The sequence below is a fragment of the Dermacentor silvarum genome, chromosome 4, assembly GCF_013339745.2.
Source record: "Dermacentor silvarum isolate Dsil-2018 chromosome 4, BIME_Dsil_1.4, whole genome shotgun sequence".
In the NCBI taxonomy this organism is placed as follows: domain Eukaryota; kingdom Metazoa; phylum Arthropoda; class Arachnida; order Ixodida; family Ixodidae; genus Dermacentor; species Dermacentor silvarum.
This window is the reverse complement of record NC_051157.2, coordinates 54,257,899-54,273,738: the sequence shown is the minus strand read 5'-3', so window position 1 is coordinate 54,273,738 and position 15,840 is coordinate 54,257,899. Positions and strand designations below refer to the sequence as shown.

At 42.1% G+C, this 15,840-nt stretch overlaps 1 protein-coding gene across 2 annotated transcripts in view; it reads right to left on the bottom strand.

The window, feature by feature from the left end:
* The window catches only part of LOC119450064 (WD repeat-containing protein 48), a 62,162-nt gene extending 48,159 nt beyond the window's left edge, over window positions 1-14,003 (bottom strand). The window contains exons 1-5 of one of the 2 annotated variants that reach the window (XM_037713420.2): window positions 13,794-14,003; window positions 10,015-10,155; window positions 9,078-9,153; window positions 6,890-6,972; window positions 5,739-5,868 (exon numbers count right to left, since the gene is read on the bottom strand). In XM_037713420.2, the coding sequence (XP_037569348.1) occupies window positions 5,739-5,868; window positions 6,890-6,972; window positions 9,078-9,153; window positions 10,015-10,155; window positions 13,794-13,856 (493 nt within the window). In that variant the 5' untranslated portion in view covers window positions 13,857-14,003. The remainder of the gene's footprint in view (window positions 1-5,738; window positions 5,869-6,889; window positions 6,973-9,077; window positions 9,154-10,014; window positions 10,156-13,793) is intronic. The other variant, XM_037713419.2, reaches the window with a different exon arrangement.
* Between the last annotated feature and the right edge of the window lie 1,837 nt (window positions 14,004-15,840).

Sequence of the window (15,840 nt, the reverse complement as noted above, 5' to 3'; positions counted from 1 at the left end):
ACAAACATTTAAGCACAAGTCAAGCTGCTCTTTCTCAAATAATCTAGAGAGCACAAGTAACTGCTCTCTTCAAGAAAAGTGATAGGAATGATGTTGGGAAACATTGGCCATTACATATACAACTAATTTGTTCTAAGGCATTAGAAAACATTATTCTAAAGTGAGTTATCAATTCAATTGTGTGGCTGTCATGTTAGTGCATCGTGTCTTGCGTCTTCCTCTTGTTCATCTTTTGCCCGAATGATTTGGCACTCTGATTCCATAGATCACGACCTCATTAAAATACTTTTAATGACAAATTTTTTATCGCAAAGCCACTTCTCTTATACTGCTTTACCGGTCGTAATGTAGACAAATGGTCAAAATGCCTCTCCGTTTCTCGTGACCTGCTTTGTCAGGTGTGCTATGGGACAGCATTGCAGTGCAGAAAACATGTAATACTACTAAACCATAGAAAGTTGAAACCTGTGAGACAATGTACGGCTTACAAGCCACTGCAGAATAAACTTATAAGGTTGCTGAACAGCTAAAAAGCAAAAGCAGTCTGCGAAAAAAAAAAAAAAAAACTTTCAAAAGGCTCTTTGCCTTTAGGCTGTCTTAACTCACATTTCGTTTGCTTTTCCTTTTTTTTTGTGCATTTGGTTTATCCCATGACAAATTTTATATTATCCATAAGACAATGTGTACCCGCTGTTTTACTTTGGCTTCCATGCATTATTTAGCATACTTTGTCATAATTTCTACATTAAGATTCTCAGTGATGTATATTAGTCTTTCATACTGTAACTGCAATTGAATTTCACAAAAGGAAATGAGATTCTTTGAAGTTGTGATGTTTCTAACATGTAACAAGCGCTTATTTTTTTTTTTAAAGGGTGCAGTAGTATGCATGCATTCAGTGTCACAAATAGGACACCTCAGGAAGGCACAGGGTGCATTTTGCAAGACTTGAGCAAAACTATGCAATATACACTAACATAGGTAACACAAATCAGATTCATGGTAGGCTGTCAAGAGTCAAATCAAAGGAACCTAAGGCAGCTTTATTCCTTAACCTGAGGATCCCTGCAAAAGTGCCGGCATAAAAATAACAGAATAAACAACACACAAAACACAAAAATTTTGGTACAAATGAAAATGTAATGCTGCACATCATATTGGGAACTGCTAAGACAAAATGCTGATTACGTTGAGCTATTACAAGCAAATGTTTATGATGACATCTAATCACTGGCTTGTGACTAGAGGACTGCCCACCACTGCAGAATTCCACCACTGCACAGCTGCTCAACTCAAATGCTTACACAGAGACGGCATCACACGTTAGTGTCCAACAGAAGCATGGTCAACGAGAATTAAGTCTGTGGGTTCTTGGACCTTTCAACGATGGCCCAACACAGTGCTTCAGGAAAAGAGAAGGTGTCGCACCATTCTACACCAAAGAAGGACTGCTTTCAGAGCTTGCGTGCTTTGAGCCCGGGCTCTGCATCAATGGTGCAGCGGCTGTAAACCGCACAAGTCAAGAAACATGGGACACTTCCTTTGAAAATATTAAAATCTGTCAAAGAGTAAGAAAATTTGCTGAAAAGCCAAATGTGCCTTTCAGAAGAAAAAGGCTTACTCTTCAGAACAGGCCATGGAAAGACAAACAGTTGCCCAACGCTTCAGCTCTGACCAAACACAAAAAAGTGAAATAAAGAAAGCGACCAAAAAGAAAAAGAAAACCAAACCTAGCGTCTCCCTAGAAAAGCAGATGGTGTCTGAAAGACACTTTTGAAACTGCAAACCTTGCTAACTGCCTTCCAGCTGGCTAAAGTTATCAATGAACAGAACATAACAAAAAGGAGAACGGCTATATAAATGTGTGTCTACGACACTGCAGAGTGGCCAGTCTGAGGTAGAGGTCACCACCCGAGCCTACTTCTTCCGTTTGGCAAAAGCTCAAGCTTAACCGCAGGTATGTAGGCCAAAATCTTGCTTTCAAGGTTAGCAACTTAATGAACAAAACTTAAAGAACAAAATCTACAGCATTGCTGCCACTAGTACACACCAAATCTAACACTAGTGGGAAGAACTTGGTGCAGCAGCCAGAATGGAAACCTACAAAGTATCACGACCATCTCTTGTGTTTTCTTATCACAACTGTCTCAACTGATAGCATCTGTGCTTACAAATGTCCATATGCTGCAAGTAAAAAACAGACAGGAAAGCCGCTCTATCTTAGAGATAACATTTTAAAAGTTCCTGTGTAATCTCCTATACTTGCTAAGGTGCAAGTGCTCCAGTGCCACTCAGATCAAAAGAAATCTTTACCAGACGACTTGCTTCATTGCTTTTTGTTTTATCAAGTATCTTTCTGACGCTGTCCGCTAAGTGTCCATTTTTGTATAGGGTCACCATGTTTTTTAAGATGAACTTCTTCTGCTCTACCCAATTGCGTTTCATATTTCCTTCACACTTTCTTGTCTTCAATATCTTCAATAGTGCCTTCCCATCTTTCTTAGGTGACCAACATTTTTTAAAATAAATACCAAAGCCAATACATAAATGGCAACAGTGTTTCTAACATTGTCACCACAATTGGAGAGCTCTTTGGTTTTGGGTGACTACTGCCTCATATACAGTAACCCTGCTTTTAGGAGATAATACGGTCGACTCAATTCGAGACAACCACAGACCTTAAAAATCTGTTCATCTGGTGAAAAGTTCAGATTAAAAAAGGTGCACTGAATTTACGGGAAATAACCTACTAATACAGGTCCTCAATGTTTCCATCTTATCTAATAATATGGCATAACAGAAGTTGTTTTAATGGGCGCTTCACCAAATATGAGCATTGCAAACAAACAAGCGGAGCACGCAGGTTACGCAGGGGTGATCATGCTTTCAAAGTACAGGGCTGGGACTGCTCAAAGTCATTTCAGAGCAATTTTTGGAACAAGTAAAACTGTGTTTTGGTGCAGTTTGGAGCAGAAGAAATTGCATTTTGAAGCAGTTTGGAGCAGGCACATCTCAATTTTGGTGGAATATTGGAATATGGCAGTGCACTTCGAAACCACGGCGAAACACATAATAAACCAACACAAAGTGCATAGTAGAAGCGCGCTTTTTAGCTATAGCGTACTAGAATATGAAAAAGTAGGTTGAGCGGTGGCACGGCACGTGCTTTTCTGCAAAGCTGCAAAAATCGGGTGGCACTACGATCGAACTATATATTCCCGCAACGACGCTCAACATGATAGCGGAAAATATTCTCAAATTATGCAGTCCAATCGCCGTGGCAAAATAATTTCTGGGCCACCATATGTCATCGCAGACCGAGATAGCCACAATATAACGTAAAACTATACCAAACTATTTTTATTGCGATAGCAAATTTATGGACATCCAGGCGCACTTTTGCCGTCGCCGTGATGTTCCGTATAAAGTCCAGGGGTGATAACACCGTCGCCGCGTGCCGTATGCTGTATGTGCGAGTGAAAGCACGCGAGGGAGGAAAGCGGAGAGCAAACGCGCCATCTTCCATCGCGCTAAAGGCCGTGGGGGGATGGGAGAGAGGGAGGGAGGGAGGGACGGTGGCGTTATGCTCCGGCAGCAACTGCAGATTTCGCGACCGGGTGCAAGGGAAACTGACGATCGTGGCTCAATCTTGCACGTGAAAGGGAGGAAAGCGGGGAAGCAGCACGGGAGGGAGGGGCGGCGGCTTCTACTCCGCCAGCAACTGCGTACTTAGCGCGGTCACGCATGCTGTATCTTGAAAGCGATCTCCAGACGGATCATACCTCTATGCGTGCTGTGTTCTCGCCGCTCAGTTAACGTTGAAGCGATAGACAGCACGAAGGTCACTTCCCTTGCTGCTGCTATCGCGCTTTCTCACGCTAGCGTTTTGACAGCGAGCGTCCGCGGAAACAGAGTGGGATGTGTTCATGTTTGCTTGTGCGGGTTGACACCATGCTAGTTAATTCAGTTAGTAAGCGAATGTTTCCAATTTTATGGGGCCATATAAAACTACTATCCTTACTTGAAAAAGCTGTCTACTAATTTGCTATCGCAATCGATGCTTTGCCTTTCGGGCAAAACTGCAACATTTTATTCCAAATCCGCTATTAGCCTTTTGTGATAGATCAAATGGCTGCGGCCTCGCTCATATGGGCATAAACACAGACTAGAATAGCTTTAGGCTATACCGGCCCTGGATACAGAAATGCTCGCCCACTGCGGCGCACGCTTCCCTATTGTCTAGTTCGCTCGCAGCGCCCCTCAGCCTATTTTTCGCCGCTCGGCCTACTCTACCATATTCTAGTACACTCTAAATACAGCCGCCCTGGCCGTTCTGACAGCAGCAACAACAGCTGGTAGTGGCCGCGTGCACGCTGGCCACGTGCCGGAAGCGCCGATAAGTCCAGTTTTATGAGCGCGAAAATTACGGGAAACTGTGGCGGGAGGCGCCGTCGTGCGATGTGCAGAATGCGAACGGCTGCAATCTTTTCGGAGACCGAATACGCTCGTTGCTCGCGGCCACTGGTGGAGCACACATGCCAGAGCCATTCTGGCACAGCATGGCACAATTTTGGTGAATTTTCTGTGTTTGGCGCAGTTTTGTACAGGAATTCGCGTTTATATCAAAATGGCGCAATTGGCGCAGAAGTCCCACCCCTGAAAGTATGAAGCAGCTGCATGGCCCGAAACAGTGGAAATTTCAAACAGGAGGCCACGCGCCCTCGATCTCAGGGAAGTTGGTGTCACACGCACGAATGCCTCTATACAAGATGCACTGCTTGCAATGTCACCCACCATGGCACTGTGACTTTGGTTAGTCATCTAATGAGGAACACGCAATGCCGCCACTGGAAATGCGCCGCACAGCAAAAAAGAGAGAGAGAGAGAGAAAAAAAAGGAGGCAGGGACTTGTCACGTGAATGTGGGGCAGTCCGTAGCTCTGGTTCGGGGGAAGGCAGGGAAGGAATGTCGCTTGCAGACGTTAGTTGAGACAAAGGGGGAGAAGGTGTCTTGACAGTAACGCTCACCTCCTGGCGGCATGGTAACAGTCTTTAATCTCCTCCAATAATGAACCAACTTGAAAAAATTATTAAATTATTTGGTAAAACACTCCCTACACTGTGCCTTGCAAGTTCCAGCGTATAACCAAAATTTGCAAGTGGGGCATGGTGAAGGGTCCCTTAAAAAGGGTGTAGAATGTATGTCACACAAGGTTTGCTCAAAATTTATGGTAAAGAGTCCCTTGCGTAAGGGACCATGTAAGGGACAATTTGTTGTATTTATAGCAATAAGATGGTGGCTGACCGTAACATAGGTGGTCACATGACCTACTGCAAGAACAAGAGAAACTGTCATGAAACAACAGGAATTGAAGCCTAGTCCTGTAGGTCAGAACAGCAATGTCATAACCATTAGGCGATGCACAAAGGCACAGCACCAGTCTCTCATCAATCTAATGACTGCTACAACTAATCAACAGTTTACAAAAAGAAAAAAAGATTGAATGCATGACCATAAGGCCAACTAATCTAATAATGATCGATACCAACAGCACCGTTTGAAGCATAGAGTGGAACAGAGGATAAGATAGATGAAGAATCACAAGCAGCAGTTCTCCAGAATTGTGCTAGCTTATTGCCGTCACTATAGGCAAAACTGCTCCCCACAATGCACGACACTTTTTTATGCTAGAAAGCTCAAAATAATAATGATAGAGAAGTAAGAAGAGAAAGGCTTACTGGTCACCGTGTTGTTGGACGCTGTTAGGGCGGTCAGGACATTGACATCCCAGAGGAAGATCACTCGATCGAGACCTGCTGAAGCAACTCGCTCTCTGTCTTTCGCATAGGCTAGGGCTTTCACATAGTCCTGAAAGGGGATTTTGCATGGCTCATAACTTTGTGGGGAAATCCTTAGCTATGACTGGTGATTGTAAAACGGAATTGGCATGTCAACGATCCTTATGCGGTAAAATGAGCTTTATGATATAAATATATATATAATTACAGATTGACATTTAATGCTAGGTGCTGCACAAGAAAATGTTTAAGAGCATCTTACATATCTATGACTACTACAATTATTCTTAGTAAACACACCACTTTTCAAAATGCTTTTCTTGTATTGTTGATGTATCAACTAACTGTTACAAATGTTTCAAAACAAAATTGCACACTATTAAACAGATAAAGCAACATACTGGGCTGAATTGGCCGATCAATGAAAATAAAGGCGTGCATCAAACACTGTTCAATGCAGTGAAGGACAACGCACAATTCCAAGCAGCAGACTAAATGCTCAAATAATTTTTTTTTATTATAACAACATTTACTTCGTTAATACTCACTCAATCAAGTAATAATGAAATGCCCTGTGATATGCATCATTCACCGCATTTTTACTCTGAAACCTTCAGCACCTAATTTATACTTTAATAGAAGACTAAACTCACTTTAATTTTTGTTTGTTTTGTTTTACCAGAAAACGCTCGCTTCATTTGGTCTTTAAAAACATTTTTCAATTCGTTGTGCTACAAAAAGATGCTTTTCACCCAAAATAAGTTAAGGCTATTGTTTAAAATCTCAAATATACTGCAGTTTGGAACTCCTCTTGAGAGGCCATTAACAAGGAAAAAAAGGCAATAAATTTCATTGAACTGCAGCAGAATAAACACTGTTTATTCAGTCAAAACATTCAAAGCCTACGTTTTACAATATATCGCTATTATGTTGGAAAACTTCTATATTTATTTATTTATTTATTTATTTACTTACTTATTTACAATTTCAATATAAGTAAGTTAACATTATTACTAAAGTCAGCAATACTAACTCTAATTACGACACTACTAAACCTATAATTAAGAGTACAGAGCAGTGTACGAGCATACCCTGTGTGTCCGAAGCGTGGACATGCAGAAACCTTTGTATGCGTTCCAAACCTTGACAGTTGTGTCACTAGAGGCGGATATCACTGCGGGCGTCATAACAAAGAAAGATACAGAAGATTAGAACGATATCCTGTGAAAGGTCGGATAAGTTGTGTTGAACCTCCATGTGTGAAATTAATTTTTCACTGACAACTGCGCCTGGCAGATTCATTGAATATTTTCTCTCAGGAAAACATGCGCATGAGCTCCCAAATTACTTGCATGGCAATGCCCATAAAATATATTCAAACATAACAACCAGGATTGTGTCCCCAGACACCCCTTTAGACAGCTCATACTAATTAGCCAGCATAGCATTATTAAATGTCTTGAATTCTGAAAGATGGTCCAAAATTTTATCGAAAAGTGCTGAGTCGCTACCAAACCCTGCTGGAACAACCATTTGTTCTTCATTGAGACCTGACAATCAGAACCAGATAACTTTTTCCAACATGGTTGTGCTACAATCGCCACGAATAATATGAAAATTTTAACTGCCCAAACCTCCTCAAGCTTGCTCAATACGTTTCTCTTTTTGCAAGCATTGTCCTAACAGGGAGTCCTCTGTCACAAAACGTTTGCCCAGATGGGACAGGAGTGATCACAGAGCATCTTAAAGGAAGGGTCTGCCGCAGGATCTTTTATCTAAATACATGAAAACATAGAAATTGTTTCACTTGACATTCACTGCACCAAATTCGCTGAAGTTTGCAGCAACTAAAGAAAAAAGCTGTCAGAAAAGGGTGGTGTCCGGAACCCAACGTCTATGACGTGTTTCCGACTTCCGCAATCACTTCGCTGCATGCAACCAGCACAGCCTTCAAGATCTGTATCTTCATCTAGAGGGTGCCAACACTATGGCGTGGATTTGGACAGCACCTAATATATTGTAAGAATTTCATATAAGCTGCAGACTCATACATCAACATTTAACAGTTTTATACGTTCTAACAGATGCCGTTTACAGATATGCAACATCTGTTTCTGGTGCAGAGTTATGGACTTATCAACTTTGTGCTTCCATTGTAAAGATTGTTCTAAAGAGGGGTTGTGAATTAAGGCAATCCAGTCTGCGTACAGGCAGGTCATGGCAAGACAAGGAACAATATTTCAACCTATATTTTAAGACTTCCTGAGTAAGTGCCCGCAACTGAAGTTGGCATTCTTACACCAACATAATCCAACATAATAGTATATAGCAAAAGCATATTTCCCAACTGCTTCCAGCAATTTTCGTAAAAGGCTTGAGGCTCTACATTAAAAGTTTGCTTCCGACATGTTGGTAGAATTCAGCTTTCTCTCTTAAATGCAACACATTTCTTTCACATCCATTAAGCAGTTGTATAACGGCAGTTTCACGTGTATATAAATAGGGAAACAGTAGTTGGCCTAGAGGTAAAGGTTCCTCTTAATAATATGTAGTTTACAATTGATGCGAGCTTATGCCTGGAAACGTGGAAAATTTCGTTATGTTCTACAGAGGGGTTGTGAATTAAGGCGATGCAGTCTGCATACAGGCAGGACAAGGAACAACCATATTTCACCCCATTTTTTATGACTTCCTAAGCAAGTGCTTGCAAATGAAAGCTGGCAGCCTTATACAACCACAAACATATTTCACTACTGCTGTGTCAGCTTTTAAGTACAAGCATGACTGCCAAGCAGTACAATGCCCCTTGGTACACATGCTAGTGAAAAATTTATGCTGTATTTTCACACATTTTCATGGTGAAGTACTAAGCAGCTCTGCAAAGTTCTGCACAGCAAGCCACAACACAAGCCACAACAACATTTAGACAATTAGGAGAGTAGCTGTAAAGGTAGCAAGCTACAATTAGGTGAACGTTAAGATGGTAAATATTTATTTCGCTACATACTTGTGAATGTGTTCCAAACTTATCATTTCGCATACCATACTCAGAACTCATCATGCATTTATGTAAACTATATTTTTTGGATATCTGGAAGAGCTGAAAAGAATTCACCTTATGATAGCTTTACATGACATCGGTATTATTCAGTTGCAAACTTACAATAATATTTATTCGATTTGCAAGAAAAGTAGAAGAGCTTAAATTTTCAAAACAGGCACACACAGGCTATCAGTAGGAAAGAGAGCTTCTGTAAAATGAGGATTAGCAAGACTTACAGTTCTTGCCACCGCAACAGAGCACAATATCATTGACCCAATCTGTATGATGCTCCATGGACTGAACGTAAGGGTCCTGCACACAGAAAAATGTGCACCACAAAGTGGTGCAAGAAAATGTAGAACTGATAAAGCTAAGCTAATCACAGACACCAATTAGAATTAAACCAAATTTCTTCCATTCTGCAGCTGGCTCTAATGACATCAAAATGTCCAAGAAGGTATTTGTTCCTTCTTGAAATGCATTCAAATTGCAAACGGCACGAGAGGTATGTGAGGGTCAAACACATAATTAAGCAATTAATCAAACTGAACCTTCAAGCAAAAGAAAAGAACAGCAACAAACACCAACATGTGCTACAACATACAAAATTAATTGGGACACAAAGCTAAGAGTTCAGGCATATCCCCCCCCCCCCTGCCACCCCCCTTTTATATGCCAATACCTTCATTTCCTATCACAGTGCCACAAATCAAACACACATAGTGAATTTGAAGTACTATCAACACTGCCTGAATGGCTACACAGCATTGCATAGGCTGCATAAGACATGCCGTATAATGCTCTTGTGTTGCATCCTTCCAGTCCTGTCTCTCTGCTCTTGAGCTCTAAACTTATGAATATGTCACACCAACAGGGCCGGACCTCCACCCTTATCAAGTTAATTCTTGAAAGGATTTTAGGGAACACTTTACATTCCTTTTATCTCAGTGGAATTCGCAACACTGGCTTCAGTGCTCAGCACAAGCAAACAAGCTTCGGGAGCCTACCAGCTAACTAAATAAAGCCTCAAAACAATTATACAAGTATAAATTAAGTTGGCACTTTGCATCAAAACTTATGTTGCCGCCACTGCAGTAAAATACTGGTCGTTCTCCAGAACAACCTGAGAGTGTAGGAGCATGCGGACTCGGGCGCTTCAAAGCCTACACGTACCTCAAGATTGCGCGTGTTCCAGATGCGGATGACCGAGTCACGGCCTGCAGAGTACAGCCGGTTGAGGTAGGGGTCATACTGGAGAGAGTTGACACCAGATCGGTGCTGCCTCTCAACCACATCTCGGATGACGTAGGACACCTGGCAATAATAAAAGACAAAACCCACTGATTCAGGCCTTAGTTATAGGCAGAGAGAAAGCCCCTTGATTGCAATGAATGTGTCCTGTAAAGTAAACTTGCAGCGTGTTGAACAATTCTCAGTGTGGTGGGTGAATAGATATCAGTTTGCAAAGCCTTACATAAGCAAGCTTCTCAAGTAGCACAAAAAGCATAATTTAATGGAACCAGAATTTACAGCAGGGGTGCCTACAAGGCAAGGTATTTACATGTACCACCAGCCAAACTGTAATGTGAACAAGTAATAATTGATTAAAATGTGTGTTACATGTAATTACACAAAAGTTTGGCTTGTAATCGCTCTGTAGCCGGTTTTTAAGCATGGAGTAGTCCCAAGTGTAGGTTTTCGAGTCTGAATCAAGCCCCTGTTACAAATGCAGGTGAACCTAGAAATGGGAAACAGAACAACACATTGGGTATATCAGAATTTTTTTGCGTTTGAATTTATGCTGATACACAAGTATACCTCTATGCATCATGAAATCAGTCCTGCAGCAATACACAAGGTAGAGAAAATTTCATGTAAATTAATTCAGCCTCACTGTGCATTAGCTCAGACAGTACACAGTGACTGCCCTGGAAAGGCATTGGTTCCAGGTTCGATCCCTGGACTAGCTTTGCATTACTGTTAGGTGATGACCATTTTTTTCCTTTGAAGCCATCTGTTATGTGAACTTGTGCTCATCAAACATGACACCTGGTGGTAGCGAGCCTGGCAAGTACAGCTGGCACTTTTAAAACAGAATGTACCAAATTAACGTTTATCCTTACTTACAGGCACGAATGCAGGCGTGCCCACAGAAGCTTTCAGAATTCAGAAGCTGCAAAAAGGCCAAATTCCTTTGCAGTTCAATAATTCTATATTGATCTACACAATGTGTCTCCAATTCTAGTTTTTCATACTATTTCAGTTACAAAAACTACTGCAGTAATATGTACTATGCAGCTGTGTGATCAATTATCAGGGCAGGTAAAAAATGCTTCCAGCCCCACATTGAGTTTTCAATCTGACAGCCATGAGCACGGTTCCGTAACTTAACTCGTATTGCTCACCTGCAACAAAAACAAAAGAGGATGGGGTGCTTTAGAATTAGAGTACGCAAGTGGCTCAATGTGCAGAAAATCCACAAGTTCACCTGGTTTTTTTTGTACCCTTTTGTACCCACGTCCGATAGTACCCCATAACCTTGGGTCCCCTATTTCTAAAATTCCCTAATAAAGACAATATATGTGGCAATACTCCATTAGCTGCTATTACAATATAGTTGAACCATTGTGCTTACTCCACTATAATAATGGTATAATCATGCCCCCTATCTATTGTAGATGGAAAATACAACAGTGGTTATGAAAGGACAGATGGATTGCTTTAAGTGTTTAGAAATTGTCTATCCAGTTGACATACTATAGGACCCACACATTCAATTTAACTGTTTGTTCTGAGAGTTAGCAAGCAAATAACTACTAATAGACAGGTGCTCATTGGTACACTATGTGCTCCACAAACAGAGCCAGTACTGGAGTTTCTATAGACATGCAATGTTGATGAAAACAAGCCCCCTCGCTGAAACATTAGCTCCAGTGAAATTCCTTGTTGCTCCACTGTTCCATACAAAATAGCAGCAGTTTGTGGAACTGAGTGTCTGCACCTCTGTGAAGTTGGCTGAATCTTTAACACATTGAAAGAAAATGCAACAATGTTATCGATATAAAGCTGCCTTCTAAGCAAGGCTATTGCTGCACACATTTTATAACCATCACTATAACGACTACACCACATTTGCTCCATCTGGCAGGCTGCACCACCAATCAACCACACTCTTTTGTTGCATCAGGTCCACAGCTCATAGAACATCTTGTGCTGCATTTGGTAACGTGCAAGCACAGAATTGGCCACAACACATTAGCATAATGAAGGCACAAGAAGGTTGGAATCTGCTATGATGCCTCACCATAGGGCACACATAACAATCAAGGGGCGGGGCAAGGCCAGGAATTGCAATCCCTTGAATATATCATGAACCAACCACCTAGGTCAAAGCAGTAAGAGCAACCTTCAGATGATCCAACTTAACAGGTTTTTATGAGCACTGCTTTCCCATACTACCAAAACACAGTATAAAAAAAGTCACCAATATTCAAAGAATAAATGTTGCTCATAGAAATTACACATATGGTAATACGGAGAACACATTTTCAATTGAACAATGCCCAAACAATAAAAAATAAAGAGCTCGTCCAAATATAGAGCTCACAAGCTATTTACGCCGAGACGAAGCACAACAATTCGGAGTGTTCGTCTAAAAAAACACAAGCATTTATTTTTCTGCCTCTGCCTTCTTTGATGCGATTTTAAGATTAAAAAAAAAAAAAATACTACTGTACTCGGTAAAATAAAAGGACAACATGACCACTGCAGAGCTATTAGCCAAAAGTCTGTAACCCTGCTATTACCACGGTTTTCGCCTATGTCAAAAACTGCTGGAATTTTAAAAACGCAAACAAAACAAATGTGAAAGATCACTTTGTCACTGAAGTGATGCGTAAAATCACTAATGCTCAGCATAGGAGCCGTTAACACCAGCTACAGTGCCTACGAGGGGGGTGATCCACAGCAACTCTAAGAACATTACGCAGGTTATTCTGTCGAAATGTTTAGCTTCAAGTCTAAACGTTCAGACTTCGGACAAGAGGCAGTGCAACTAAGCGAGAACTCCGACCGGCAATTACAATGCTGTGGCTTAAGGTGTGGCACTGTTATCACGTAGAGAAACATCACTACATTACTTCATTAAACAATGTTCATGGAACGAGAAAGAAAGAAAGAGTAGCGACGCTAGTCGTAAATTAATACAGGCAGGTCAGCGACATCTCGAAATCAATGAGAGATGCGCTTCGTTGCTCGATTTTGTCAAGGTGGAAATGCACGGCAGCGGTCGCGCAGGGCCGCACAGGGCGAAGCTGTTCACTCCACAGAAGAGTCCAGTTATTGCAACAGTCGTTATATTACAGCTCACGAACATTTATTATGACCGGTCTTTCCCAGCGTGCGCGAGCTGATAGTGAAATGCGCAAAGCCAAGAAATGAGATCCGGCCCCGTGGGACGCCTCGGTGTTCACGCTCAAGACGGACGTGGTCAAGGGAGGCGCGTTTGAGACCGCAAACACCGCATCGCCTCTTTTTGGGCCGACTGAAGCTCCGCTGGCAATAAACGCGTTAAGCTTTGCGGAACTGAGCTGTATCAAGGCGGAGCAAGCCGCGATGCAGCAGTTCACGTTGGAAGCGACGTAACGTTGGTTGGAAGCGTACAAACAAAAACAAATAAACAAACAATTAGTGATGCCGCCGGTTTCGCCTACCATACTGTTTGAGAGAGAAACATCACGGCGAGAACGGGCAAAACGACCGAGGCAAGCATTACAGCAATAACAACCAACAAAAACGGCCACCCGATCTGCCCGTCCAAAATGACGCGCTAGGATCATCCTTTTCGCGAGAATAACTGCGTCGGGATTCCTTGAAACGTAATCGCACGTGACAGCAATGCTCGCGCTTTCAAACCATCAGCCACCGAGTAACAGAAAGGTTCGTTAGCATACCTGAACTTTCTTTCGAGGTGTATGACCGCCGCCGCTGCTGGTCTGCTTCTGGTGAGCAGCCATGTTTGTTTACTGAAACACCGTCGATTCTCAAGCTTTACTTTCGCATACGGCTCAACATCTCAGAACCGCATTCTTCGCTATTACGCGTTCGAGTAAACTATAATCCTTTCGCTTGTGGAATTTTTACAGCTTTCTAAACATGAGAAACGCAGCAAGCTTTGTCTGCGGATTTTTGATCATTCGGAAAGGGCGCAGGGCGTGTCGACAGTAGTGTCGACGCGCGGCATTTTTCTTTCTTTCTTTTCTTTTTTCTTTTTTTTTTTTTGTATTCGGGAGCACAGAGGCAGGGAAGCGCGTGTGGCGCGCTACAATATGAGCATCTGAACTGAATAAATAGCAATTTATGCTGTGTTGTACGCGCCGCAGCATGACTGACATGATGCGCGACATTTCGCGCCATGGTCAAAAATTTTAAATAGTGAATTTTAACGGGTTTAATTAATGTCCCAACAAGTCAACGCAGCTTATGTGGTGGGAGGGAAGGGGGGGCTTGGATTGACCTAATTTAGACCAGCTGGGGTTCTTGCGGTGTACCTAAATCTAAGTAGCTCTATAGTGAAGAGTACGAAAATATGCAAGTAATTCACATATGCACCCAGTGGCGCACCGACGGGGCTCTACCCCCCCCCCCCCCCCCCCTCCCCCTCCGAGGCCGAGTTAGCCCAACCTTTTGTTTAATCCCTTTTCTTTCCTTGCGCCTTTGAGTACTGCAACTAAGATGTACGTAAGACGCGCAATCGTGTGCACACTCGCAAACTTGCACAAAAAGCGCATTTTTTGACAATGTCCCGTGAATAAATTGAAATTAGTGCTGTTCAGATGGTACTTAGAGAGCCTTAGCAGCCACGTGCAGCTTTATTTTACTTACTCCTAATTGGATGCTAGGCCTCGACCATGAGGATCGATATAACGAACGAGGCAGAGGCACAACGGGAGCGTAACCCGATCGCACCGCAGGTTCAGAACCTTATGGTTTCCTTATCCCTCGAGGCTCCGGCCGGACGCCCCCTATACCGCGTATTTCACTTAACTTGAACCAAGCTTTAAAGCTCTAATGGCACACATTGACTAGACGAACGAGACCAACGGTGTCCGCTCCGATTATGTTTTGAAGTGCGATTACAGTTAGCTAATGAGTTTACCCCAGAAATAAAATATGCGTTCAGGTGCTAAGTCCTACTCGAAAAGAACTATGCTCAGAAACGCCATATGAAGTTCTTTTTTTATTTTTCTGTTATCTTTTCTGTGGTTATGTTTTCCGGGCTCTAATAAAAACCAGCGAAGTACGTACGGGGAAAAAAAAAAGAAAGAAAGAAAGGGGAGATGTCACTTCGCTTTCGCGCTTCTGGATATGTACACAGCCATGATACATACAACACGTGAAAAATTCAGAACTGTTCTTTCTTTTTTTATAATTGTCTGTCCTGTAAGTACCACAGTAAAGTTCACTTCATTTTTTTTTTTCATATAGTCTACCTATATGAACATCTCATATACATCTGCCTCATTTCATATAGTGTAGATGTAGAAGAGCTTCTGTGCATAATGATATGGTTGAAATACGAGTAGATGCGTCCCGAAAAGCTCGCAAGAGTAGTCGTTTTTGATGTCGAGGGTGATACTACTATAGTGTACTAGACTCCAGTACACTATAGTCTACTAAATCTCGGAGACGACGTGCTGGAACTTACGTCATATGTGCTAGCTCACCACCAGGCGCCACGTCATCTGCTTAGGTGCTATTTAAAAGCTTATAATAAGAAAATGGGGGACCCTGATTATGAGAAAGAAATTTACAAAAGAATAAAATTGGGTTGGAATGCATACGGCAGGCATTGCCAAATCCTGACTGGGAGCTTACCACTGTCGTTGAAAAGAAAAGTGTACAATCATTGCATTCTAGCGGTGCTAACATATGGGGCAGAAACTTGGAGGTTAACAAAGAAGCTCGAGAACAAGTTAAGGACCGCACAAAGAGCGATGG